This window comes from Heterocephalus glaber, unplaced genomic scaffold (assembly GCF_053883595.1).
Source record: "Heterocephalus glaber isolate CG9 unplaced genomic scaffold, H.glaber_assembly_v1.0 deba00000546, whole genome shotgun sequence".
Taxonomy (NCBI): Eukaryota; Metazoa; Chordata; class Mammalia; order Rodentia; family Bathyergidae; genus Heterocephalus; species Heterocephalus glaber.
This window is the reverse complement of record NW_028258147.1, coordinates 32,862,279-32,889,408: the sequence shown is the minus strand read 5'-3', so window position 1 is coordinate 32,889,408 and position 27,130 is coordinate 32,862,279. Positions and strand designations below refer to the sequence as shown.

At 36.1% G+C, this 27,130-nt stretch overlaps 1 protein-coding gene across 5 annotated transcripts in view; it reads right to left on the bottom strand.

The window, feature by feature from the left end:
* Window positions 1-26,030, bottom strand: part of Hepacam2 (HEPACAM family member 2) — a 39,347-nt gene extending 13,317 nt beyond the window's left edge. For 3 of the 5 annotated variants that reach the window (XM_087204717.1, XM_013078849.3, XM_013078851.3), the window contains exons 1-4: window positions 25,825-26,012; window positions 18,401-19,018; window positions 15,125-15,409; window positions 5,213-5,509 (exon numbers count right to left, since the gene is read on the bottom strand). In XM_087204717.1, coding sequence (XP_087060843.1) covers window positions 5,213-5,509; window positions 15,125-15,409; window positions 18,401-18,794 — 976 coding nt within the window. In that variant the 5' untranslated portion in view covers window positions 18,795-19,018; window positions 25,825-26,012. Of the gene's footprint in view, window positions 1-5,212; window positions 5,510-15,124; window positions 15,410-18,400; window positions 19,019-25,824 lie in introns of all 5 variants that reach the window. The other 2 variants (XM_021242867.2, XM_004862682.4) reach the window with 1 other exon arrangement.
* Between the last annotated feature and the right edge of the window lie 1,100 nt (window positions 26,031-27,130).

The window sequence follows — 27,130 nt, the reverse complement described above, 5'->3', positions numbered from 1 at the left end:
TTGATGTATATTCACTAAAATGGCTGAATTTGTGCATTCTCTCCTATGGAAAATTGCATGTTTTCCATCTCTCATTTCTTGTTTCTTTTGACTCCCTTCTTATTGCCTTTTGGCCTCTTCCCTTGACCTGTTTGTCCTACATCAGAGAACCACCCTCTAGTGACCATCACCTATCACCCTAAAGTCTTGGAACATGAGGAATGGAGATAATCCTTTACTCAGAACAAAAGATCTTCCTCTTGATTCTTTTCTCCTCCTGACTCTCTGCTCTTAATATGGCTTCTCTATCACAGAATACAAACTGAAGAGCACAGCTGCTGTGCTGACCTAGGCAAGTGTGTTTTGGATAGATGAACTTTCAGAACACAACTTAAAAATAAGATAGTAGGAGGGCTGGGGATTTAGCTCAGTGGCACCGTGCCTGCCATTCAAGTGCAAGGTCCTGAGTTCAATCCTCAGTACCAAAAAAAAAAAAAAAAAAAAAAAAAGATAGTAGGAAAACTTTGACTGTCTTGTCCCAGAGAATGTATAGAGATCCCAGTGCACTTCTGGGGACTTGCAGCAGGACCCTTCTTCCTCTTTTCAGAGAGTTTAGGCTATTCGTTAGCACATAGCATGCCATTCTTCTCATTATTTAAACATGATTGACTCATTTACCAAAGCCCGAAGACAAATGCTCTTTGTCTCCTCCTTAGACAAACAAATAAAATGGAATACATGGTAAGCGCAAATATGAGCAAGAGGCGTGGTATCCATGGTATCGCATCCCTGCTGTTTAAGAGACTGCACCTAAAACAGGACAGCCATATGCTACCAGTCAGTGAGTCTATTTCTAGATCAGAGTGGAGTCCTAAGCTCTCTCCCATCCAACCTATTTAATGATTATGGCAGCTGATTCATGAAGATGAAGGCAACATACTGAAAGGTGTGCTATTTCTACACTCCACCATGACCGCACTTGACAGATGCAGTTACTCTGTGATAGATATGAAGGGGAAGTCACCCAAGGTCTCAGCTCTGGAATTCAGGGCTGTTGTTCCATCTTAATTGTTATCTCTGGTGGCCTAAAGTGAAGATCATCTCCAGGAGTGTATGACTTGAGAAATTTGTAGATAGATAGACGACATTAATAAATTCATTTTCCTGCCTTGGTTCTTTTTCCTATTCTCTTGCTATGAAAACATATAGAATATAAGTTATTGCTAAAATGGTAGATTTCTCAGGATTATATATAAATTCAAAACATTTCTATTATGGCTAAATCTTAAACTACAGCTACGTAGCCTTAGGGAACTCTACATTTAGATGCTTTTAATAAACGCAAACATTTGATTTTTGAGCAGATATTTCCATAAAGATTTTCATTTTATATATATATATATATATATATATATATATATATATATATTTTGCACATCATAATAGAGATTTAGGCTCAGTTAAAATTTTAAAATGGGAATATCTGCATTCAAAGAAATCATTAAGGCAATAAAATCATTACTTTTCAAAATACAAATATATCATTTTAATAGCTATTATTTCCTGGGAATTTCTAGATATTATTTTTAGTAATAGATGTTTATAATTTGTCACTAATATGAAATTATACACACATTATGGACAGAGTATGGGATATTTTTGTGTATAGTATCAAATTATCTAGGATGATGAGAAAATACACACTGGGCTCTACATGACTGTAAGACCACAGTCCTATCGACATTCCCAGTGTCTTTGAATTCAGATATTATCCCTTCCTAGCTGTGTGACCTTTCCCATTGTTTCTGTTTTCTTTAGAATATCTACTCTGACATACTGAAAGGTCAGTTAATAATATCTCCGATTAAATGTGCATTATGGCCCACAGAGGGGGAAGTTGCCATCTGGTCTAGTTTTACCCAGGCAGAAAAATGCACAGCTAATTGTCACGTTCTCTTGCCTTTCTCTCCTCAACTGAAAGTCTTCAATGAAACTTTTAATTATCCCTTGACCTTATCATTTTCTTTCTATATCTGTGACCTTGGAGTCTTCTTTGATTCCATTTTCATTTGCTCTCCACATCCTATTGTTGAGACTTTTTGACTGGCTGCATTTTTTGCCTCATTAAAAATAAAGAGCTTTATCTATTTCCTACAACTTGACTCTGGTTACACCAAACATCAACTCGATCCTGAAAACATCTCAAAAGTAGGTACCTTGTCCTTGGAAATGATTTCAAATTCTCCACAGTTCTTAAGACAGCTTGTTCATCAGAGTGGATGGTCATTGAATACCCAACTGATAATTACACTTAAATCTTCATTGCAGAAGTCCATTCATTTGGAAATGTAGAAAAAATTAAACACTTAATAAAACATGCCAGTATTACTCATTTTCTCCTCCATTTTTCTGCTGTTTGAGTTAAAGTTCTGTGGACATTTGGGAATTTGAAAAATAGCTCTGAAAACCACAAAGACTTCACTAATGTTAACAACCCTGAATCCCTCTGAAAAATAAGCACCTGCTCTTCTTATTTGCTATAATAACAAATGCCTGGTATTTGCACAGGTCAAACAGGTTTTTTTAGATTTTTCAAAAGGCAGTTATATGACATTAAGACTGTAGCTGTAGCAGGGCAGTAGTAATAAGATTGTAATTAAATATCAGAGGCTTCTGATATTATGAAAATACTATGGCTAAATATTAATTGAGAAAGTTTAGGCAGTGGGAAAGCCTTAACTTTAATATACATCTACATGTTATAGTCATGATTTCACTTGCAATGGCATAAAGAACAAGTCTAAGATGATACTTCAATTGTTAACAGATTTTTATATGCTTACTTATCATTTAGTTTAAAATAATGTTTTGGTTAGCTACTAGAGTGACAAGCTGATTAAACCTATAAATATTTTAGAAAAATAGAAAGCGAAGGACTTATCTATTTACATGTTTGTTACCCATTTTAAGTTGTAAACAGGTATTGTTGTTAGCAGGAATTATTTTTTTTCCTATAGTATACTCAGAGCCTATTCCAGTGTTTGGCCTATACTGGGTGCTTGAGTAATAAGTGAATGAATGCTTAATTTTAAAACCCTGAACACATATACTTTGAAGGTCTACAAGAAAATTTATTATTTACTGCCCTAATAAAACATAATTCAGGTAAAAATTCTATAGCTGCATTCTCTAATATGGTATCCACTAAAATACCATAGTCTATATTGTGGCTGTTTACATTTAAATTAAAATTAATAAGATAAAATAAAAATCCACTTCCTCAGTTGCATAGTCATATTTTAACTGTCCAAAAGCCAAATCAGGCTAGTGGCTGCCATACCAAAAAGTGCAGATATTGAAAATTTTCCTCATTGCAGAAAGTTTTACAGGACAGCACTTTTCTAAAGAGTATAATATTTTCTCCGTATTAAAAAAACCACTGGGTTAGTCTATAAATTCTAATATATGCCAGATATTTTGTAAATATGAATATCCTTAACTTTACAAAGTTCTTGGGAGGACCTATACTAAATATTTGTTTATCCCTCTGCAGGTTTGCAATAGTCTTATAATTCTTTTTGGTTCTTTAAAAGCTTTTTAGAAAACTTAAAATTCTATGGAGGAAAAAAGGTGGTTGTCATTTGTGCCTGCTAAATATTTAGACTGCCAGGTCTTACTTGCAAAACTCTCATCCAACAGGTCTCATGTGTCTTCCTGAAGCCAATCTTCCAAGGTGATTTTGATGCAAGTGGCCTAAGGGCCACATAGTGAAAAATTTAGCCCTAAGATTATAAGGATTATATTTTTCCTTCATTCAAAATACACTGGGCTTCTCTCTTATGGATCCTATTCTAGGTACTATGGTTATAAAAATGGAGAAAAAGAGGGCATCAGTGAGAATAATATCAATAGCCACCTTAACCACCGCTTTCTGTTCAAACTTGGCCCAGGTTTCCCCCAAGTAGAATCTTTGTATTTTTCTGTATGCAAAGGACTTAATAGTGACAATACAAGCAGTAAGAGAGGAAGAAAAACAAAAGGGAGAATGAGAAGGAAGAAAACAGGAAAGATGAGGGAAAGACAGAAGGGAAAGGCAAATGAGAAAAGAAAAAAGTAAGGACAGAAAGGAGAGAAAAGTGAACGAATTCAAGAGGCAAGCAGGAAGGAGAATGGATAGAACTTGGTGATTGAATGTGGGGAAGGACAATATGCAAAGGAAAAGAGTCTGGGGTGGCATTAGCTTTCTGTCTTAGGTTGGTAGAGGGCAGGAACATTCACTTAAACAGGGAATACAAACAGAATAGCAATTTATGCGGAAAGAAGATGGTTCAGTTTTGGTATGTTGTCTCTGATAATTTCAAGCAAAGACATCCAGAAGGCAGCTGGGCATTCATTTATAGAGCTTTGAAGATAAAGATTTTGGATGCACCGATGTTACATGAAACCATGGGAATGAGTGGAATCATACAAGAAATAATACAGGAGAATGAAAGCATACTGGGGGGGAATGCAGGGAATGCAAGGGAGGCAGAGAGGCAGAGGGCACAGAGAGGAGAGAGAGAGAGAGAGAGAGAGAGAGAGATCAGAAGGATGGGAATTTTGTGGGCATCTGTGTTTTAACAGTGGTTCTTAACTATTACGGGTTGATGACATTTCTGAAAATGAAGTGATTTCTAGAGAATTTCTAATTTTATAGATTTCCACAATTTTGTGACTTCTAAGGTACTGAGACTCTTGTTGAGAATTTCCACAGATTCATGTGTTGAAAGGTTTAAAAAAGAAAGGACCCAAGGGTCGGGGATTTAGCTCTGGTTTTGTCGCCTGCCACGCAAGCTCAAGGACCAGAGTTCGATCCTGGTACCAAAAACAAAAACAAAAACAAAAACAAAAACAAAAAAAGAAAGGATCCATGAAGAACAATGAGAAGGATGTCAAATAGGAAAACCAGTTTCCCAACCCACAGAGATTTGTTTATCTGATCTAATGTAACAATATTTTCTTAAGTTTCTGTTTATAAAATCAGGAAAGTAATAATTTCTCTCCATTTCATTTTGAGTTTTCTTTTTTTGAATCACAGAAACCATGATGTAGTTAACCTAGGAAAGAGAGTTTCTTAGGGCATATGAGCAACTCCAAAATGATTTTCTCTTCCATGTAGGTGTTCGATTGGGGAAAGCAAGGCCGACATACATTTGTGTCTTATTGGGATCCCTTCCTTTTATGTCACCCTTACCTATAGACGTGATGACTACAGTGAAACGAGTTTCATCTTGCCTCCCAGTTACATTGTTGTAAGCACAGCACACAAAGTCAGTTGTCTTCTGGGCTACCTTGTCCGACGCAACTTCCAAGAGAGGCCCGTGCTTAATGACATACGTTGCATTTTCAGTATTCTGGATCCAGGAGTAGATGTTAGGGGGATAAGAGTCAGCTGAACAGTCAAATAGGATGGCTTCTCCGAGGTCAACAGTAAACACTTCCCCTACTTTTAGCCCTTTATCAGAATTAACTCGAAGTCCATAAGGTCCATCTGTATCAATGTAAAAAAGAAATGGAGGGGTAATAGAAATAATCACAGCATAAGTTTTGGGTTTGGGAGAGCCTTTTATTTTCTTAGAAAATCTTCACATTAGATTGGAGAAAACATATTCTTGTTTAGACTCCAAATATACGATGAGGACCTAAATATGTTTCATTTTGATATTCATGAAAATTGAAGTTATTTTAGATGTGCTTGAACTTATTTGAAGTAGTAAAACCCTAAAGCTTAATTTACAATTTTACATATACTTTCATTATCATTGTGATGTTAAACTTTTCAATAATGTATTAGTAAATGTAAAATCTTGTCAAAAATGAAATTTTTCTGAAATAGTAATTGTAATTTGAAACCTTTTTTCAGCACATTATGACCACTATTTTCTCTTTGGCAACCATGCTTTGAATGCTGTATTTCTCCTCAGTGCTAGGATAGGTCATGCAAATATTTATCGAAGACCTAGTTTCATAAGGAACACAGATTTGTGCAAATAAATACAGGAGTGTTTCATATTTTCATAACATTTTAATAGTTAAATAATTTTAAAAATTCCTTCACCTTATCTAAGCTTAGGACTCCATTTGGAAAAATATTATCTTCACTTTCATTAACAAGTATCTATTGATCACCAATAAACCACTTAATCATGGATATCCCATGGTGTTTTTCTCACACTACAATACTCTTGTAGCATATTACCATTCCTATAGGATCTGATCTCCTCAAATGAAGACACATGTCCATTGCTTTTTTCAGAGAGAGAGAGAGAGAGAATTCCCCAGCTACATAAGTTTTCCCACCTAATCTAAATCATGGTTTATAGTCTAAAAACTTTCATATTTTAGGCTGACTGCACTCATATTTTAGCTGATCATAACTGATATTTATTGTATATTTGCCATGTAAAGATACTTTAAATGCATATACATATGACTCCACTTAATCTTTAAAGCAACCATATGAGGTACATGCTATTGTTCCTATTATAAGATTTTAAAAATTTGTTTGCACATGGTCACACAGCTATCAAATAGCAGAGCTAGGACTCCTAAAATATATGTATATAATCTTTCATATTACTTCCCTAAAAAGAAATAAAGTATAAGTCATATAATTTTCTACATCAGAATATTTTCTTGTTCCCTAATTATCAGTTCTACAATAACTTATTTTCTAATTGTGTATTAATTCTGTAATTAGTGAAATAGTCACTCAACAAATGTTTGAGAGATACTAGTTGTAAGGTAATATATTTAGTATATGAGAAACAGAAACAATTTGTAATCTTAAGAAATTTGCAGACTGGTTTCTTCCATAATGACCTGATATCAAAAGTCCTGATTTTGTTTTGAAAAAGTACCAATTACTCATTTCTAAATACATGTAATAATATAATGTAGTCTCTAGACCTTACAGTAAATAATTTTATCAATCATTAATTAAATGTTCTTTAGAAGTCATTTAAATTTTTTTCATCTCACTTTCCTCATCTTTTCATATAAAAAGTGTTTCATGACTGTTACTCCTAAGGTTTTTTCTATCTTTGAAACACCATGATGCTACATTAAAGTTATTTTGGATACTGGCAAGCCAGTCTCAAGTTTTCAGATTCCCAGAGCAGTTCTCCGTGAAGTAAGCATCTTTTTTTTTTTGGTACTAGGGATCCAACTTGGGACCTTGTGCTTGTGAGGCAGGTGGCAGAAGTCAGCATCTTTTGACTAATGTACCACTGGGGAAACAAATTTCCTAAGATAAAACAGAAACTGATGATACCAAGCAATGTATTATATTTAGCTAAGAAACATAGACTTATACAGATTTGCTTGCTAAAGATGTGGAGAAATGAGAAGGAAATGTATTAGTTAATTCTACTTTCAGTAAGCAAACCTAGAAACTAGTCATCATCCCTTGATATCCTAGGAGATTGCTTCTAGAATCACCCCCAGGATACCCAAATCTGCAGATGCTCAAGTCCCTGATATAAAATGGCATAGTATTTGCATATAATCTACATATATCTTTCTGTATATTTTACATCATCTCTAGATTACTTAGTCTGAATACAATGTAAACGTTACACGAATACTTATAATACCTTATTGTTTAGGAAATAATGACCTGAAAAATATGTACGTGTTCAATACACATGCAATATTTTTTCAAATATTTTCAACTGAGGTTGGTTAAATTTGTTGTGGAATCCGTGGACATGGAGGCTGGACTGTCCTCTAAAATTTAAAGTAATTAGAAACTGGAGGTGGAGAATTAAAATGAGGTATATCTTCCCCTTACCTGTGACTGTACCAGGACTTTGTCACACTGTTCTCTCACTTCAGGCTCTGAAGGAGTCTCAGGTGAAACCACTGGGGTAGGGTTTAGAACAATGTACTTTCTGTAAAGTGGAAGCCTCTATGTGAATTTTACTAAATATAAGTAGTGGAATGGGAATGAAAATTTGCTGTTATTCACTCAACCAAATGAATTATAAAATGTTACTCAGTGCCTCTAGACCTTACTATGTGCTGCTGGTTCCTGAGGCTGCATCTCAGGCAGCAGTGTCCCTTTGGGTGTCACACTGATGGAATATTAAGGAAGCAAATGCTTCTAACAAGGGGACCCCAAATATGGTTCACATGGAAGGAAACCAATGGGAGAAATGGGCTGTGGTTGGAAGTGCAAGAGACCTGAGTTTATATGTGCAAACTAAACTTGAGAGCAGAGTAAGGCAGACTTGATAAAGAAGACAAGTGTGATCATAAAAATATAGTCATTCAATTTAGACCTTTGTCTTCCCCCTGGCTTTTTTGAATGTGGCTGTAAAAACAGATTGCTTCAGAATTTAACACATATAGGGACGATTATTACTTTTTTCAGCGTGCTCACATTGTTCAACACTGTTTTGTGAACTCCTCATTTGGAATTGCTTTAGGACCTTACAACATAATGGAGTATTCTCACAAGTGGTAATTCTCCAATTGTGGAGAGTGCATTCACTTTTAGAAAAAGCCCAGTCATTTATAGCCAATGCTGGTGAATAAGGACAATTATTGAATTTAATAAAATCACTGTAGTTTAAATTAAAACGTAGTTTTAAGGAGAGGAACCCGATTATCTTAACTTGTCTTCTCTATTCACTTATGTTTGATTTTTTTTTTTTTTTTGGTACTGGGGATCAAACTCAGGACCTCAAACTTGCCAGGCCGGGGACAGAACCACTGAGCTAAATCCCCCGACCCTTATGTTTGATTTTGCTACTTAATTTGTTGTGTATCACGACTGACAGTTTTTTCTTTCCTTCTGTATATGTTATATCTGGCTCTTCATAGCCTCCAACCCCTCAAATTGTTGACTGTGGTGGTGCATGTCTGTAATCCCAGTACTCAGGAGGCTGAGGAAGGAGGATCGTCATGAATGAGTTCAAGGTCAGTCTGGACTACATAGTGAATTCAAGACCAGCCTAGACTACACAGGCAGACCCTGTCTCAAAAAACAAAAAATAAAACAAAACAAACACCTCAAATCCCCTAGCTTCTCTCTGCTCTATGAGCAGCTCTTCTAGATCTTGGAACTCTACACCTTGAGGCATTTAGATTCCTTACTTTTGGTCTGGAGGTGTAGTTCAGCGGTAAAGCACTTGCCCAGTGCTCTTGGTTCAATCCCCAGCACCATAAAAAATAAAATAAATTCCTTGCTCTGATATAATTTCTTAAAATGCTACATATTTTACAGTGTGATTATATGGTCTAAGAAATACATGTTCATTGCAAAAAAAATAGTAAAATTCAGAGAAGCCCAACACTGAAGAGTCATTTGTAATTTTACCACTCAGAGAACCATCATCTACATTTCAATGTGTGACCAAATCTTTCTCTCTGTCTCTCTCTACCCCTCACATACACAGACACAAACCTGTCCAGCTATATCTCACATTGTACATGCTGCTTACGATCTATATTTTCTGACTGCACTATGATGTTATTTCCCTTATCATTAGCACTTCCTTTTACTTTGAGTTGGAGCCTAGAATGTTACTAGAATGAATGGGCAATCTGGTTGGAGACATTTAGAGTGACCCAACCACAGCAGAAGGATAGTCCATTTTGATGGGATCATGGTTCACTTTCTTGTTTTTGACAGGGAGTTCCCCATGGAAATGAACTCTTTGCCTCAGGAATGGCTGTTTACTAAATGACTTGTAAAATCACATATCATCTGTTCTTTTTAACAATTTATGGCTGGGTGGGAACAATACCTAAATTTCCATCATGATGCTGCTTGCCACCCTGCTTGGGAGCAGATGGTAAGTATTTACTGTGAATGACCTTTTTTTCCCCTTTAATTTTTATCACTTAGAGTACTCCCCTGCAGCAGTGCCATATGTTACACACAAAATATGGTGGCTACTGGGTTATTATTCACAGCTGGAGCTAGAAGGCATACACATTTCACACGTAGATATCTATCTGAATTATTGACTTGACATTGTATTCCACCAAGGCCGATATCAGTCTATGACATCATAACCTCATAAATATGCAATTAATCTTGCTAGATTTTGTTGAACTTTCTTTCTGTCAAAATAAAAAAAAGTTTCTGCTTTCATGAAGAAAACTGTCAAAGAAACAGTACTTTTAGGAAACAATATGGTTTATTCATGCTAGAATTCTAAATTATGATGTGGCTCTCTATGGGGGAATATTAGAATATGACATTTACCTGGTTATTGAAGAACTTTGCTAAGGGTCAGGGAAAGAAAGGGTGGTGGTGGGGTAAAGCACTGCAATGATGAAGCTGTCATCTTATAGTGGGAATGTAACCTTTCCAAAGTCTCATCAAGTAACCTGGAATCTGAAAGGGGTATGCACAAAGATAATGTGTTCTATTTTAGTCAAGTTCAAAAATCTTATTTAAGTCTTAATCTGTGTCCGGTGTTGCTCTACAGATACAAAGGTGAGACTCTCATTTGGGGATGGGGTGCTTATGTGTGGAAGAGAGTAAAGGAAAGCAATGCAGTGAGGGCCAGGGAGAGGAAAGTCTCGTGTGCTGCAACTGCACAGCAAAATGCAAGTGATGTTGAGGAGGTGAGGTGAGTGGGGACAGGTGAGCCTTCCCAGAGAAGATGGCTTCAGAAGAAAGAGGAGGGCAACCAAGTGAAGGGAGAGCAGCGGGGATAAACTCCAATATGGCACCAATTCCCACAGATCGCAGCATGCTGCTGGTACGTGAGGAATAGGGCAAGGGACAAATCTTGCACTTATTTAATTCTTGTTACCCAGAAATAAGAAAAAGAAAAGTAAAACAAGGCTGAGATGGTGATAACAAGAAAAACTATTAAGTTGAGCCTTTTGTTTTTCTATATGTTACAAAATAGGTAATAATTGCTTAGTACAAACAAGACTCTTCCATTTCTAATCAAATCAAACTAGGACTGAGTGAATGAATGAATATCAATAAGATGAGATGTTGGCCAAGTATGTGTTCCTGCATTTGAACATAAAAATAATCTAGACAAAAAATTAATAAAACTATACTCATGACTACCAATTGGGTCAAAATCTTTCTTAACTATGTAGATAATTCATCTTTACAATGTGTAAATAGAACCCACATTTGCAAATTTTCTTTTTTCTATTGTCAGTATATACTGGTAGTAAAATTTCATAGACTACATCTGAAAGGATATAAAGAAAAAAGGTCGTTCCATAAGTAGAAGGTATGTTTTGTGAAATATGAACTTACTCAAATTGAAATACTTTAATTTTTCCAAATAACACAGGAAAAGAAAGACAGGAGTCTAAAGCATACTATTTAACATTTATAGGTCTGATTATGTTTTTTTTCTCACATTTTTATATTTGTCACACTGTGTATCTGTATATTCCATGACAATGAGATTGGTACAAAGACTTAACACATGTTGACAGACAGATCTTATTTTCACTATTCCAGATTAAAATAAACTATATAGTAAAATAAACGTGTCTTTCAAAAATAATATTTTTACAATATTGTGAAATAGGAAGAAAAGGTCTAAAGGAGTTGGGGGAAATGGGAGGGGTAGGGGAAAGGAAAGAAGGGAAAAGAATAAACATGAGAAAAGGAAAAAAATGGAAACAAAGTCTTTGCAAATAGGGAAGGGTGGAGGGGGTGAAGGGAGGGCAAGGGAAGGGGAAAAAATAAGAACCAAGATACTCATGTAATGGTACAAGATTCCAATGATGAATATAACTGTATTTTTTTTTGGTACTGGGTATCAAACTCGGGTCCTTGCGCTTGTTCAGCAGGTGGTGAAATCACTGAGCTAAATCCCCGGCCCTGTAACTGTATTTTATACCTAAATAAACAATGAAAAAAAAATATTTTCATGTGCCTGTCATTGCATATGCAATTTTTCCCAGGAAATTTTAGGGTAAATTTATAGCAAGAGTTTAAAGGTAGGGAGGTAGGTAAATGAAAAGATATATAAATAGAAAGGCCTAAGGAAAAAAATTGATGTAAAGAAGATATTTTATTATAGAAAAATTAAATATGTTCAATTAAGAAATGATGTTTGGGGAGATAAAAATTCTGCTGTTTTTTCTTTTCAGGTGTCTTCTATATTATCTGGGATCTCCAGAACTTCTCACTATCATGTTGTCAATTATAGGTTTGGTTTAAAAAAAAAGTAAAAGAGCTGACATTGATCGAGCTCTTCATATGTGCCCTACATTAATTTCCTAATTCCTTACATACTCTCACTTAATCCTCTTCACCCCTCTTGAGATAGATATCAGCATGACACTGGGGTCAGCCTGATCAGGTGATAAGGGAACTGATGCACAGGAAAAGGCAGTCACTTACATACACTGGTAAATGCAAGTTCAGGCTCAGACCTAGACTGTCCAAATGATTAGCTTGTGCTCATAATCACTCTCTATTGCACTCCCCCAAATGCATGATGTTTGCTACAGGACACAGTCAAAACCAAACGGGATGTGGCTTTCCTCAATTAACAAGAAATCCTTCAAGACAATCCCATTTCCTGTTGTCTTCCATCCATTAAACAATTGTTCTTTGGGATTAACATTCAGTATGTGATATCTGGCTGGTTTAATACCTTGTTTTGTACGGTATTTATTTTTTTATGTGAATATCAACTATTTAGATCAAGAAATCAGAATAACATAAGGTTGTGTCCACGTACTCCTAGATTTGATCCAGTTAGTACGTTTACATTTTCTTTTCCCTATATTTAAATACTTGGAGTTGAATGAAAGTTTTAAATCATGTCAAAATAACTTTATTGAGTCAAGAACACACATATAAACAGATTTCACCAAATCTAAGTTTTTCAGTCCAATGCTAGTCATGTAGTATATATAGTCAGATCTTTTCTTTGTGACTCTGTGTACAAGCCTATGCTTTAAGGCTGATAGAAAACTTCCACAGTGTTATCTGAAAATAAGTTTGTGTAAAATCATTGTAGGATACATAGCCACGGGTCCAGCTACAAAAATAATGCCATTGTTCCAAGTCCACTTAAATATCGCTTTGTGCAAGAAGTGTTTTCCCCAGTACTTTCTCCAGAAATAATATTTTCATCCTCTGTGCCAATAATGTTATTGTGATAGTAACGTAAACACTACTTACTATGAGCCAGTCAGTATTCAAAGCACTTTATGTAGAGTAACAGGTTTACTCTTCACAACAACTCTATGAAGTAAGCTACCATTATCACTATTATATAGTTGAAGAAACAGGCACAGAGAGTTAAGGTGGCCAAGCCAGGTTTGAACCCGAGCCTTTGTCTCCAGAGTTTCTGTTCCTACCTACTATGCAGCTGTGTATTTATTTTTATGATATCTATGACATTCTATTTCATGTTTCACTGTAAATATTCTCTCTCTTCTACTAAAACATAGAATAACGTCCAGTTTCAAGATTCAGTGATTCTCTTTTCTTAGCTTAGTCTCACTGGTGTAAACAAAATGTCTATGTACACCTGTATTACTACTTTGCTCTTCTCTTCTTCCCAGCAGTCCTTCCCTGCCCTATTGTTGGTGCTTTTAAGTTTCATCTGGTTGGGAAAGGCTCTATTTTGCACATTTACTGGTGAGGCTTTTCCAGAGTTAATAACACATTCCCTTGAAAGGACTCCATCAGTGCTCTATTGAAGAAAGTAGAATACAAATGTATTGATGATAAAATGGCCTCCATTTACCAAATGCTTGCTTTGGGTCAGTCATTTGCTATTTTTTTGCCTCATTTAACCATAACAATATGGTGAGGGGGTTTTAGATCTATCCATTTTATAGAAGAGGCTCTGAAAGATCAAAGGCTTTGCTTAATTAAGGTCATGCAGTTAATGACTAAACCCACTTCTCACTTCAGTGTGTCTGACTGCTAAGCATGTGAATGCAAGGTTTTAGTGCTTCTTCTGGTATTGTGAGGGTATCGTGGGCAAGTGAGTGGATATATGGAACAAACGTAATTCTCTTCTTATAATGTAGCCAGGTGAAACCTCCACCATCATCCCACCGAGATCACAAGTTTTCCTTTGCCATACCCCACTTTTATTAAGCTCTCACTGCAGTCATGCTCTAAGCTACATGGTAACTGGTAATGAGTTTGATAGGCCATTGGTTCTCAACTGGAGGGTTTTGCCCAGTAAAGGATATATGGCAATGTCCAGAGACATTTTTTTTACAACTGGAGAGGGGTGCTATTGCTATACAGTGAATAGAGGTCAGGGAAACTGCTAACCACCTCTCCAGTCCATCTCCCACAGTAAATAGTGATCTAGCCCAAAATATCACCAGTGTACAGTCTGAGAAACTCTGTGCTAAGAGGAAATTAGGATGCAATGCTAAACATGTTAGAGGTAGTGCTATGGAGTAGAAAGGACTGGGAAAATAATGCAATAAGGAAAATGAAGGATTTTGCTTGGGCTAGGGATGGTAATGTGACATGAATTGAAGTTTGATAAACTTAACTCTGCATATGAGTTGTAACAGAAAATAGAACCAAATAAACAGATCAGAATACTAATAACAACAGAAAAAAGAACCGAAGAAAATTGAAATCCAGAAATACTCATAATTACCAATTCTGGGAACCTGATTTTACTGTGGAATAATTCAGTTTTCTCTGACTATGATGCTTCCTGCACTTTTCTTCTAATCATGGAACTGAGGAAATGTTCAGAGAGAACAGTCATGTACTGGGCACACTACCAATGCCTAACTCGGGAGTACTTTGTTTCCTTGGAGTCAGCCCCAGAGCACATCTCTCTCCCAGTTTATCATCACCAACTCTTCTTCTTGGGGGTGAATAAATTAGTTCCTGTGCATGGTTCTTGAAATTGAGATTCTTACTTTCCACTGCATATGAATTTATACAGTGGACTGAATCACAAATTATGTTCTTGATCTTCAAGAAGTAGGGTTGTGCTCATAGATACACGTATTTTATGACAAGACAGTGACTAGGAAGTGTTATTATTACTAGGGCTGAATGACAATAATGATAAAGTCATCTAATGTAGATATTCTCTATGCTTACTCTAGTGAGAACTTCTCAGAAACAATAAAAGTTCATTAGTATTTAAAAACAACCAAAACAACTTACAATATATGGTTGGCGTAATAATATCACTTTCCATTTCACTGACGGGGTTCTTCACAAGGCAACTGTAATTCCCAATGTCTTCTTTGGTCACTGGAGCAATATGAAGGGTGTTGTTTTGGGGAGAAAAAGAATAGGTAGAACTGGTATGGACAGGCTTCCCGTTTTTCAGCCACTGAAAAACTAGCCGGGTGCCTCCTTCCACCTGGCATGTCAGGGTCATGTTTCCCACATACTCCACAGCCCCAGAGGAAGGATGATTCTGCACCACTGGCTTTGTGACAGGGTCTGCAATATCAAGGGACAGAAATAATTTTTTTTGTATCCAAGGAATTATAATAAAACTCCATAAAGTCTTTTAAATATTAAATCCTGGGGAAAGAACGCTAACACTTTATACTTTGCAAATATAGACTGCTTGGGCAATAATTACAATAAAATATCATGTAAAGTGCAAAATAATAAAATAACAAAATTATAGAACTTTCTTTTCACAGATTGCCTAATGAAACCCTTCACTCTGCAGATGATGTGTTTAGTGGTTGAGAGCTTTAGCTTTTTAATTTTCTGTTCATTGTGCTTTCTCCAATACCATAAAGGTATATACTCATAGGCAAGCTTTATATAGTTATTCGCCTTTCTTGGCTTGTCCTAATGTACCCAGAGCAGCTGAATGGAGTGAACATTTAACATCTTCAAACTATTCAGCTCATATAAGGTGTACTATTGGAGAATTGAGGGAAAGTTTTAGAGACTCACAAATGGATAATTTTATGTAAGGGAACTGATTATATGTTTTAATTACTTTGCATTTGTGTTGCAAGATTGTGTTAGTTTTTTTTTATGTTAGTTATTTTAACAAACCAAAGTCTACATTTCAACCCTGACTCAATAGAATAATAAGATAAAATACATTACTGGGATTATATCAAATTAGAGGTATAAAAGGCAATTATAATAGAAATTCCTATTGGAAAATCAAGTCATAGAAAATTAGTTTTATACTGCACTACCAGTACGGTACACAGTAGAAACTTAACATTGTATTTGTCAAATAAATGAATTTCTAAGAATGAGTAAATATTTCCTCTCTGAATTTTAACTCTGAAATTAATGAATATGGGTGAAAATTACATATGCATTGATAACCATTTCAGCAACATTCACCAATCTTTGAGTTTCTTGGCTCTTTATTGATTAAAAATAGTGACTTGTCCAGCATTACATAGAATTCAGTCCCAAAAGGGTCAACATTCAGTAGCTTTGAGTCTGGGAATGTTTCTCTCTTGCATTTTGGAGATATATATTTAATAATTTCCTTCACAAAGAGAATAAGATGACTCCCAAGGAACCAATAATTGGATCCATACTTAGTTTCCAATCAAACTTTTAGTCGAGGTGGATGCATTCTCCTCAGGCATATTTAACTTGAATCATACTCACATTTTTCCTATAATGGAAAAATGTGCATCAGGACACTAACAGGCTAAACTTTCCAGCTCAGAGGAGAAAGAAATAAATGAAAGACAATGAGAAACAAGTGTGAAAGTAGTATGTAGACCAGATGAGTAGTTCTGAAAACTCCAGCATTTTTCAGTGTGGATGCAATCAACCCATTTGGTTTAATCTTTTATCTTTCCTGACAACAGCAAAGGCCATGGAATAGGATTTGTTTGTATTATTAATATTTAAAAGGCAAAATGAATGCTGTGCATTTATTATTTATAAAGCTTTGTTTTCAAGTGCATCTCTGTGTGGAAACATATGTGGTATGGGATAAATAAGTAACATGTTAATGGTAGAGGAGAAGCAATCATTAGAATAGTTACTAGCTTGTGATCATACACTTGCCTAGAACAGTATAACTCAGATGTGGAAGTTTCTCTTCTGAGAAGAATTTTTTCTCAGGCCCTAAAGGCATCTGAAGGCTTTACTCAATTTTTGGTTTCACTTTGCCAAAAAATTCCAACTTCACTGTACATTAACATATAAGGGATGTTCTATTAAAAGTACTGAGGGAAACAGAACACTACATGGGAAAGCCTCATCTGCTTCCTCAGCTTCCCTGAAGCACTCCCTGTCTCCTCTACTGCCGCTCACTACTCCACTGACGGCTACTAAGTATACTAATGACCAGCAAGGTTTTAGGCACTGAAGACAAAGCAGCAAACAATGCAAAGTCTCTGCTCCCCTGGGCCTTGTAGTCTCCTTAGGGAAGAGAAGCAATAAACAAATAAAAATATGCAATATGCCCAGATGGTAATAAATACTACAAAAAAGAGAAAAACAGACTTGAAGATGGTGACTTTGTGACTTTATGGTGTGTGTGTTTGAGGAAGTGAGAGTACAGTTTATATAGGGTAGTTAGGAAAGACTTCACAGATAATGTAGTATTTGAGCTGAGACTTTAAAGGAAATAAGAGAGATATCAGGGAGAAAATCTATTGAGGTAGATTGAATACCAAGTACAAAGGTCCTGTGATGTGAGTGTTTGTCCGGTTCAAGGAAGAGCATGAAGAGCATGGCCAAAACAGAGTGAGGGAAGAAAGTAGAGGTAAGAACTGGATCAAGTAGGTGCTGGTATTCAAATAGGTTCTGGGAGGATTTCAAGCTGCAGGAGCAGAAGCAGAGAGACCAGGTGGTCAGCTATTAGGATGGGCCAGGCCACAGCTGGTGGGGTTGAGTAGGCAGTAAAGGGGCTGATGAGAAGTGGTCAGACTCTGTACACATTTTGAAGGTAAAGCCAACAAACAGATTTCCTTGTGGCTTGGATGTGGGATGTAAGAAAAAGCAATCAATGATGACTATAAGACTAGACTGAGAAACCGATAAAGTAGAATTAATATTTACTAAAATGAGAAATATTTTCAAATAAACAGGTCTAGAGAGAAAAATCAGAAGTTGGACTTTGGACACAGAATATTTAAGGTATGTCATTTACACATTTTGATAAGAAAAATAAACATTTTAAAATTAGCTGACCTCACTCTTCAGAGGACATTTCCAGAAACTTTTATTGCTGTTATGTATGATCTTTGAGCTAATTCTTCCCCAAATGGTGCTGGACACTGTACATATCCCTTATGTGCATGTCTAATTTAATCCTCAGAAAGCCTCATGAAATAGATAATAATGTTATCAGTGTAATGAGATGGTAAGGCTTTGAGGTTTAATTAATTCATCCGAAGTTGCATAGCCAGAACATAATGCCCACAAATTTTAGTGTCCTGAGCCTCTGCTGACTCTACACTAGCTTGCTATATGTCAGAGTAGACTCACCATCAACAGTGACTTGTATCTTCTGACTCGAGGATAGAGTTCCATTTCCTTGAATGTTGACCTTTACAATGTAATTGCCTTCATCATCAAACTGCAGTGGATTAATGAGCAGAGAAGCATTGGGTGGCATCATGGTGAACTTGTGCTGGTATTCCAAGTCAGGAACTACAGACTTATTCACAGAGCTCAATAAGTATTTGGGCATTGTGTGGGGTCTCTCAAATAGCCATATGATCTGGATGTCTGATGCCACAGTGTGGAAGCCATAGTGCACAGGGAGGTAGAGGGCTTGACCTCTGATGGCATGGACAGTGTGTGATGGCACCGTCACCTTCAGCCCGAAACAAGAACCTGATACAAAGGAAAGGAAAGCCGTGAAGATCCTCGGCCACATTTCATAATCCAAAAAGGCAACCGCAGAGAGAACTTGATCCGATGATAATCCTTTCCAGAGAAGAGACTTCTAAGTACTGACCATTCTAGTACCAGTTACATGTAGAGGTAAATATTTGCCTCTGAAATGTTCTGCATTTAAAAAACTCCACCCAAAGTCTATGTCGATTGCATGACTTCCCTAAATGCAAGATGAAAAGGAAAAGCAGAAGTTGTTGTCTATGACTGTTAAAGAATAATGAGAAAAGGAGAACAGAAACAGATTATTAGCTCTAAAGTTCAATGAAACCATTAAAACATTTATAATTATGGCTATATTATTGTCTATGTCATAATCTATCCTAATCAAACTATGTATTCTCAGCTTTTGGTGGGTTCAATCCTTCAAAAACAATTTCCCAAAGCTTTCTGAAATGGCTTAATATTCCATTTTTTGGAAGTCTTCCCCTTTAGCCAAAGCCTTGCTAATTGTAAATAACTCAAGGAGAGGGGCACTGAACCATGATCGGCATGACTGGTCATTCCTGCCCAGAGGAGGAATTGGACATGTACGAGGAACAGCAAAGGAGGGTCACAGATGAGCAGTGTAGAGGAGTAGGAGCACAGTAAGCCATGAGGTCAGTAAGGCGGCCAGGAGAGATGGGGTGAGACCACAGAATCAGGGGAAAGACTTTGGCAATATTACTCTGAAATGAAAATGCAACTAGAGTTTTGGCAGTAGATGGGGATATGGTTTTTCTTATGTTTTATGAGACTCACTGTAGCTGCTGTTTGAACTATGGATAAGAGCAGGAACAGAGAGACTCCTTAGGAGACAACTGCAATAAAACAGAGAATAGATGACAGTGTTATGGGTGGACCATGGTGGTAGTCAGGATATCATGGGAAAAGATTGGTGATGCTGAAAAGATTTGCTAACACAATAAAGGTGAGATACAAGATACAATGAGGAGTCAAGAATGATTTCGATGTCCTTGACTTAGCTGAATGAGAAGAATGGAGTTGCAACTAATAAATTTATCATGGATGGGAGAACTGGTTTTTATGGGGAGGCTCAGCAGGCAGGTTTGGTCATGTTCATTTTGAGATGCTCATTAGGCGTCCAAGAAGAAATGCCGAGTGGACAAAGTGGACTGGAAAGCCTGGTGAACGTGTTTAGGATTGAGTTAGAGGCCTGGTCAGCCCCAGGGTATAGAGCAAGCTTACTACACAGTCCTGGGCAGTTCCCTCTTTGTTTAGGTCCAAGAATTTGCAGCTGTGTCTCATGTTTGCAGGTTCCTTAATAGTTTCTGGTACCTTGGAAATAGCCCGATTTTATATTAAACCATGATAGGGGCCAGGGATTTAGCTCAGTGGCGTTGCGGCTGCCTGGCAAATGCAAGGTCCTGAGTTCGATCCCCAGTAGGAAACAAAAAACAAAACCCATGGTATATTATTTAATGTTATTTAGTATTTCTATGCATTTACAATGAAAAGAGAGTCCTCCTTAGCTTAGACAACCATGTTTCTAAAACTCTAGGTGCTTTGCTTCCAAACCTTCATTTTAAAAGGGGAAAAATATGGTCTCTCCATCATAGGAACATTTGAGATTGTGGAGAAGAGAATGGGGGAATTTAAATGTGGAATATTTTGAACTGTGTGTGAGAGAGAAAAAGGCAGCGGAGACAGTGAGAGTAGATACTCTGGAGAAATTTACTGTGGAAAGCAGCAGAAATATGGGGTAGGAGCGGGGCAGGTTTGTAAAGTGTAAATCCAATTTTTAATTATGAGGAAAGATGCACTAGAAAGGGAAATGTTGAAGGAGTAGAGATGGGTGAAGGTAGAATAAAATCCTGGAGTAGATGAGGATAGAAATTAGGCATAAATGGAAAAATTTTACCATTTCAATTTTCCCATATACAAAGTATTTGTTCTCTTGATTGCTTTTCCTTTTCACTGTTATCAGGAAGGGAGGCTCTTTAGGCTTCAAGAGGTCATGTTGTGGAAAATCATTGATATAAAGAAGAGAAAAGTAGAAAAAGCTCTGTTTTTCATGAGGATTTCTTTGGAGAAACTTAAACATGTAGTCCTGCTCTTAGAAGAAACAAATTCAACCAACAGTAAATTTCTCTTTTTCCTTTCCTAGCAGAGGTGGGAGCAAAGATTTCCACTGTTTTGGCCTATGGCAAGCTGTAAGTAGAGAAGGAGACTCTGGGGCTGGCAGGGAAGTTAGAGAAAAGAATTCTGGAGGAGAAACACAAAGTGGAAGAGCAGAGAGGTTAGAAAGAAAACAGACTCCTAGAGCCTCAACTGAAAGCAAACAGAAGGATGGAAATGCATATGACTACAGGGTAACAGACTCTCTCTTACAGTCTCCTTGGTCTCTGTGTGTACTTGTGGTTAATATAATTTTTTTTGTGATAATGGACTGTACTTGTACATCCACTTCAGTGATCTGTCTGTTCACCAGCACTACAAAGATATGAGGGTTTGCCTCTTTGTTCAGTTCTGGCAAGTTCAAGAATGTTAAATTTGGAGACTTTCCCCCCCTAATCTAAGTGATGAGAAAAAGAGGAACTATGTGCTGGAAAATCTGTAGGGAAGATAGAGTGAATTTCAGAAAAAGTCGGGGTTTTCTCTGGGACATGATAAGAGACAGAAAGGAAGATGGGAGAATAAATCAGTGTTTTAGAACTAGTGATGTCAATTGGGTGTGATGGCACATGCCTGTAAATCTCAGCACTCTGGGAGGCTGAAGCAGGAGGACCCCAAGTTTGTGCTCAGCCTGGGCAACTTTGTGACTTAGTGAGATCCTGTCTCAAAAAGGGGGTTGGGTGGGGATTTAGGTCTGTTGGAAGGCTTTTTGTTCAATCCCCAGTACTGAAAAACAAACAACCAGTGATGTCTAATGTGAACCAGAGGCTGGGTGGTGGTGGGGGTGAAGCTCTTGAAATCATAGATTTATAAAGACATTGGGCATTTGGATGGGAGCAGAATAGAAAAAGATTCCTTCAAGTGTAGGTGTTTTCTGCACAAAACAAAATCATTCACATGCTTTTCACTTAAGGGGCTCTGGAACAGTTCCTGGTAATCTACAAATTAAAAATTAGTCTTTTAATACCCATCATTACTAACTTAAGATATGTAAAATATAACTTTCACTACATTGTACAGAGTATTGCAGTCTTCTTTTTTATTTGAGTGAAAATTAAAATATCTATGAGGGTCTCATTGTTCAGTTCTGATCTTGGATTCCTCCTCTGCTATCCACTAGTTAGTGTTAAAACTGTCAAGTGTAAATTGCCCTGAAATAAGGGTATTCAGGAATCTATTCTCTGAACTTGCAGTGAGATCACTAGACTAGATACTTTGATAAAGCTAAAAATCCACTGAAATATGAGGTCTCAGTAAAAGTCATACGTCCGGGATAAAATAGTAATTGTGACCTTAGATAAGTTGTGTTACTTATCTCAGCCTGTTATCTCATTTGTGAAAACATACCAATATTAGATGAAGTCTAAGGCCTTTCTTGAATGGTTAAATGTTTATGTCTTAACACCCTGAGGTGATTTTCTCAGGGTAGCAGCTACCTGCATTTGAAGGTGAAGGGCTCAAAGAATTTTGAAGCATTGAGTCTCAGTTTCTAGTTCACTTGTTAAGTTGTCAGTCCTGGATATTATTAATGAAGTGCTGGGAATTCACATTAATGCTTTGAGAATGCACTGGGAAAAGCTGCACAGCCGCTGACATAAAATGATACAGCTGCCTCTGCCGGGGAGCAGTTTTGCCATTGACTTCTCTGTCCATTTAAGACATTTCACAGTTCAACCTAGATACTACTGCTAGACTGAGATTCAAAGTAGATACTCCAGATGCAATTTTAGCTGATCTGCTTGTCATTTGCAGAAGTCGTTAGAGAAGGGATTTTTCTTTTTATGGGGGGCGGTTAATGTTTTGTTTTTTAAGGGAAAAAAACCCTTCTTGTCTATCTTCCTTATAATTGCAGTTGAAAATGATAGACTGGGATTTAGGTAACATTCTGGAAACGGTTGGGAGGGACTGCACCACTTTAGATCGAGTATGGAATGGAAATGTTGCTGACTTTTGGATCTTGATTCAGAATGCTAGATTTTTTGTTTGTTTGTTTTGGTAACGGGGCTCAACTCGGGTCCTTGAGCTTGCGGGGCAGGAGGCAGAACCACTGAGCTAAATCCCTGGCCCAGAATGCTAGATTTTAAGTATAAAAAAGACTAGTTAGGGTGTCTACAAGTAAAGTTATGAGAAGAAAATTTTATTTAAAAAATATTAAATATAATACAAATATTGCGGCCCAGAGGAAAACGAGACTACTTTAGCAGAAGATAATTCTTTCTATGGCACTTACAATCATTGTTTAAGGTCGTGGTGGGGATCTAATTCTTTAGGCTATTTTAGAGACTGTATCCTGTAATAATACCTTAAATAATATATTGCCATTGACATCACTGAATATATTCAATGATTCCACATCAAATGATAAAAGTTGTTCAAACATATATGCTTTCTTTTCAAATAGGTATATGACAGTGACAGCAGAACTCTTACAATAGCTGTGTGCTTATAGGTTGCCTACATTATTTTTATGAAATAAGTTATAAGTAACAAGCTATAAAAATGCAGCAAGGAATCAATTTTTTAAAACAGTATCTTATTTCACTTACCTAGAACCTCTGCATTTTGGGGGAAGATATGAATCTACTGGTGATATAGTCCTTATGGTAAAATTTAGGGAACAAACAGATAATTGGATGTTTTATCTACATTTTTAGAATGCATGCTACTCTTTCCACTGATGTGTTTTCTAGTACCGATTTGACAAATTCATGCTGGCAAACATAATAGTTTATTAATTTTAGATAAATTGGCCTCATTTTGAGAAATTTTTAAGCGCTCTTTTCTGGTTTTGTGAGAAAACCCAAAGGACTAAAACTAGTGATTTTAGAAAGCTATCTTCTGTATGAACAATTAAACTTCAGGAAGATAAATAATATAAAAAATTAATGAAATTTTAACTTCTCCTCGATACTCCAAGTATTTGAACTTAAACAGATTAAATTTTATTATATTCATTGATATTTTCTGAGTATAAAAAGAAAGAGACTTTTTGCATCTAAGGCAGTAACACTAAAGAGATTGGTAATTCCATTTACAATCTGGCATATAAAATTTCTTTTTTAGAGACTCTTTTAAGATGCAAACAGTATCTTTAAAAAGTATACAGTTTTGGGGCTGGGGATTTAGCTCAGTGGTTCTGGCACCTGCCTCGAAAGCGCAAGGACCTGAATTTGATACCCGGTACCAAAAAAAAGCAAAAAAAAAGTATACAATATTAAAGAAAATTTGAAGTTACACTGTAAAATGTATCTATAGTCCAGCAACAAAGGACTTTCTACACCAGTTTCACTGTATTGAATATAAACATTAGGCTTCACAAAGTGACCTCTGTCGTAGCTTAAAATAGCTGACATTTATTTCCCCATTACCATGCATGGTATTAGCAAGCACAACACAAGTATTGTTGGCTGAAAATAAACCCTTGCATCTTTGGAGGAAATAGAAATTATGAAGTTGTATTTTGAATAGACTGTATAAGCCATACATTTGAGGCTTCAAATTTTTAGTTTTTTTTACAAAGAAGATACAAACAAAAATTCCATATCCCTAAAAGTAAAAAGATTTCCATATTAACCTGTGATCTTTAAAACACACTACCTATAGTGAAAAGTAAATGTGGATAAAAAGACAGTCTTGAGATAGAATAATGGATTTAACTATTTAAGGATATGTGATTTCTCCAAAGTATGCCTTAATTTTTATTTTAGTAAAATTTCTCAAGTGAATTGTCTCTAAGTTCTTCTTAAGCTCAATTACAAAAACATTACTTATAAAATGAGAAGTTTATTTTAAAATAAAAAGTAAGTGGGACACACACAAGATATTTCAAAGCTAAGATAAAATGGGAAAGTATAGTAATAGTTCAATTTTTAAAAATTTCAAAAGTGAAAATCTATCATAGGCTTGAATTTGATAGACACTGTAATAACTGAAACAATCACAACTAGGGGAAACTTGAAAAATTTACAGATTGTACATTTCAGATATGAGATATATAGTTGATATAAATAATTTATGATGATAATTGTAACAAAATGTATTAATAAAAGTAAGGCTTTAAATAACTGAGAAAGTCTAAAGCTGAAATTGTTTATGTAGCTTAATTTGTTCTTCAATTTAAGGAATAAAGCCTTTTTTTGAATTTCCATCTGTTGAATGTAAACAAAACAAGAAACTAACTTAAAATCTATAAATAGGAAGAATGGAAAAGAATATCTGGTGAGTATAATATTGATAGACAAAAACATTGGAAATGTTAAAGACGAATTCCTTTAAACTAAGGATAAAGAGAAGAAAGAACTAAAACTAAGCTACAAAAAATTTAGTGGGACTAGACACTGGGCAAAGAAAAGCTGAAGACATTAGAGGAAAAATCCTTTTTAACACACTTAGCTCTTTTGTCAGTTAAGACTTTACCTTTTATTCATGTTTTATAGTGTAATAGGTAATTCAAAATAAAGCAGAATCCACAGGTCACAATAATATCTTTTTCACTGAATCTTTAATTAAAAGAAAATGATTCCCATAAATTGTTGAGTTTCATTCTAAGCAGTAACAATTCCATGGCCTATTTGAATTTGCCAAAATAAGCGCATTAAAGCTATCGTACCTATATGTAAGCTCTGTAGAAAAAGATGTCAACTTTCTTAGCAAGTACTGGTGGCAATAACTGTTGTTTCAAGAAAACAATCACCATCTACATATTGAACCTGATTTCTCCTAAATTTTCCTGCTTTGTTGCTGGAACATCATGTTATTGTTAAAAGATTCTCATCTGCGCTTCAATTTTCTGAGAGGATCTACACCTTACAGCAAATATTTACCTTATGCCCACTACTGAAAAAACAAAACAACAACAAAAGTCAAATGCCTAATGTACAATTCATTCAGGGCCTTACCTAAGAGGAGGAGGTAGATTTCACATTGAAAGATCCCAGCAGTGCCTCTGTGGGGCTCCATGAAAGCATCCTATCCCATGCATACAGTGCCCTATTCTCAGTGGTAAGTTGGTTCATGGACTAGCATCTGTTGGTTTATTTGCTAGGGAAATTAGCAGTGAGGTAACAGACCCTATCCTGCCTCTTGCTTCTGTGATTTGAATACAGAATGATGTGTGTACAAAGGACACAGGGAGTGGGGACACCTGTTATGTGCTTTGTCAGAATACAGGCATACGACTTTCAGAATAGTTTCTTAGTGATTATCAGTAACTGTCAGTATGTTTTATAAATTATTCTTTGTTATTACTAATCACAAGATGAAAAATATCCTCCTGGATGACTTTACTGAAAAATAGTGTGCCTACAGAATAAACAAAAAAAAAACTGGTTTCCTCTCATGCAAAACTATGTCATTATTTTGAAACTTGAGATTTCCTATGAAAATTGATATAGTTTATGTATCTACTAAGCAGTTATTAATCCTCATGATGTAAGCAATTAACATATACAGATTACACCAAAGACACCAAACAGAACACCAGGGAATCTTTAAAATGTATTTTTTTATTATTACAAATGACTGCTATGGTTTTATTGAATCTTACTGATTCATTGTGTTTTTAGAAACAGATCACAGGTGTGTTTCCAAGTGGGGCTGAAGCTCATGTCATGCATAATGATGACAAAAATCCTGTGCCAACAGATAATATCTGAGGCCAGATTTCACCGCTGAAACTTGCAGCAAACCAGTAATCCAGAAAAGATCTTGCCTGCACTGTGGCCGTTCTCTTATCTAGCCTCGCCTCTCCACTGTCATGGCAGCAGATAGTCGGAATACTTCTGCTTAATTTACTAAGTTATAAGTTAACTTCCAATTGCAAGAAAGCGTACCATATTAAATGGAAAGTATATTACCAAATCTTCATCAAATCCAGTAAAATTCCTTGCATAAGTCAGTTTTAACAGTAAGGACTCACTGAAGTCCCATGATGAGAGGGGAAGGAAAAGCATTGGTCCAATGTAATTCAAAGTTAAAAAGAATGATAGTTACTTTGGAATCCAACTTGTTTAGAAAGGCTTCCACAGGCAAAGAAAGTGACTACTGAGAAATTTGAGTCCTTGCTGGAGGTCATTTTATGATCTCTCCTGCTTCAGAAACATGGTGAGAGCTCCCTACCTGCAGGTGCTAACTGTACCACCACTTTCTCTGCTGTATCTCTAGATCTTGTACACAGATCTGTTGCAGCACTTATCTAGAAACCTC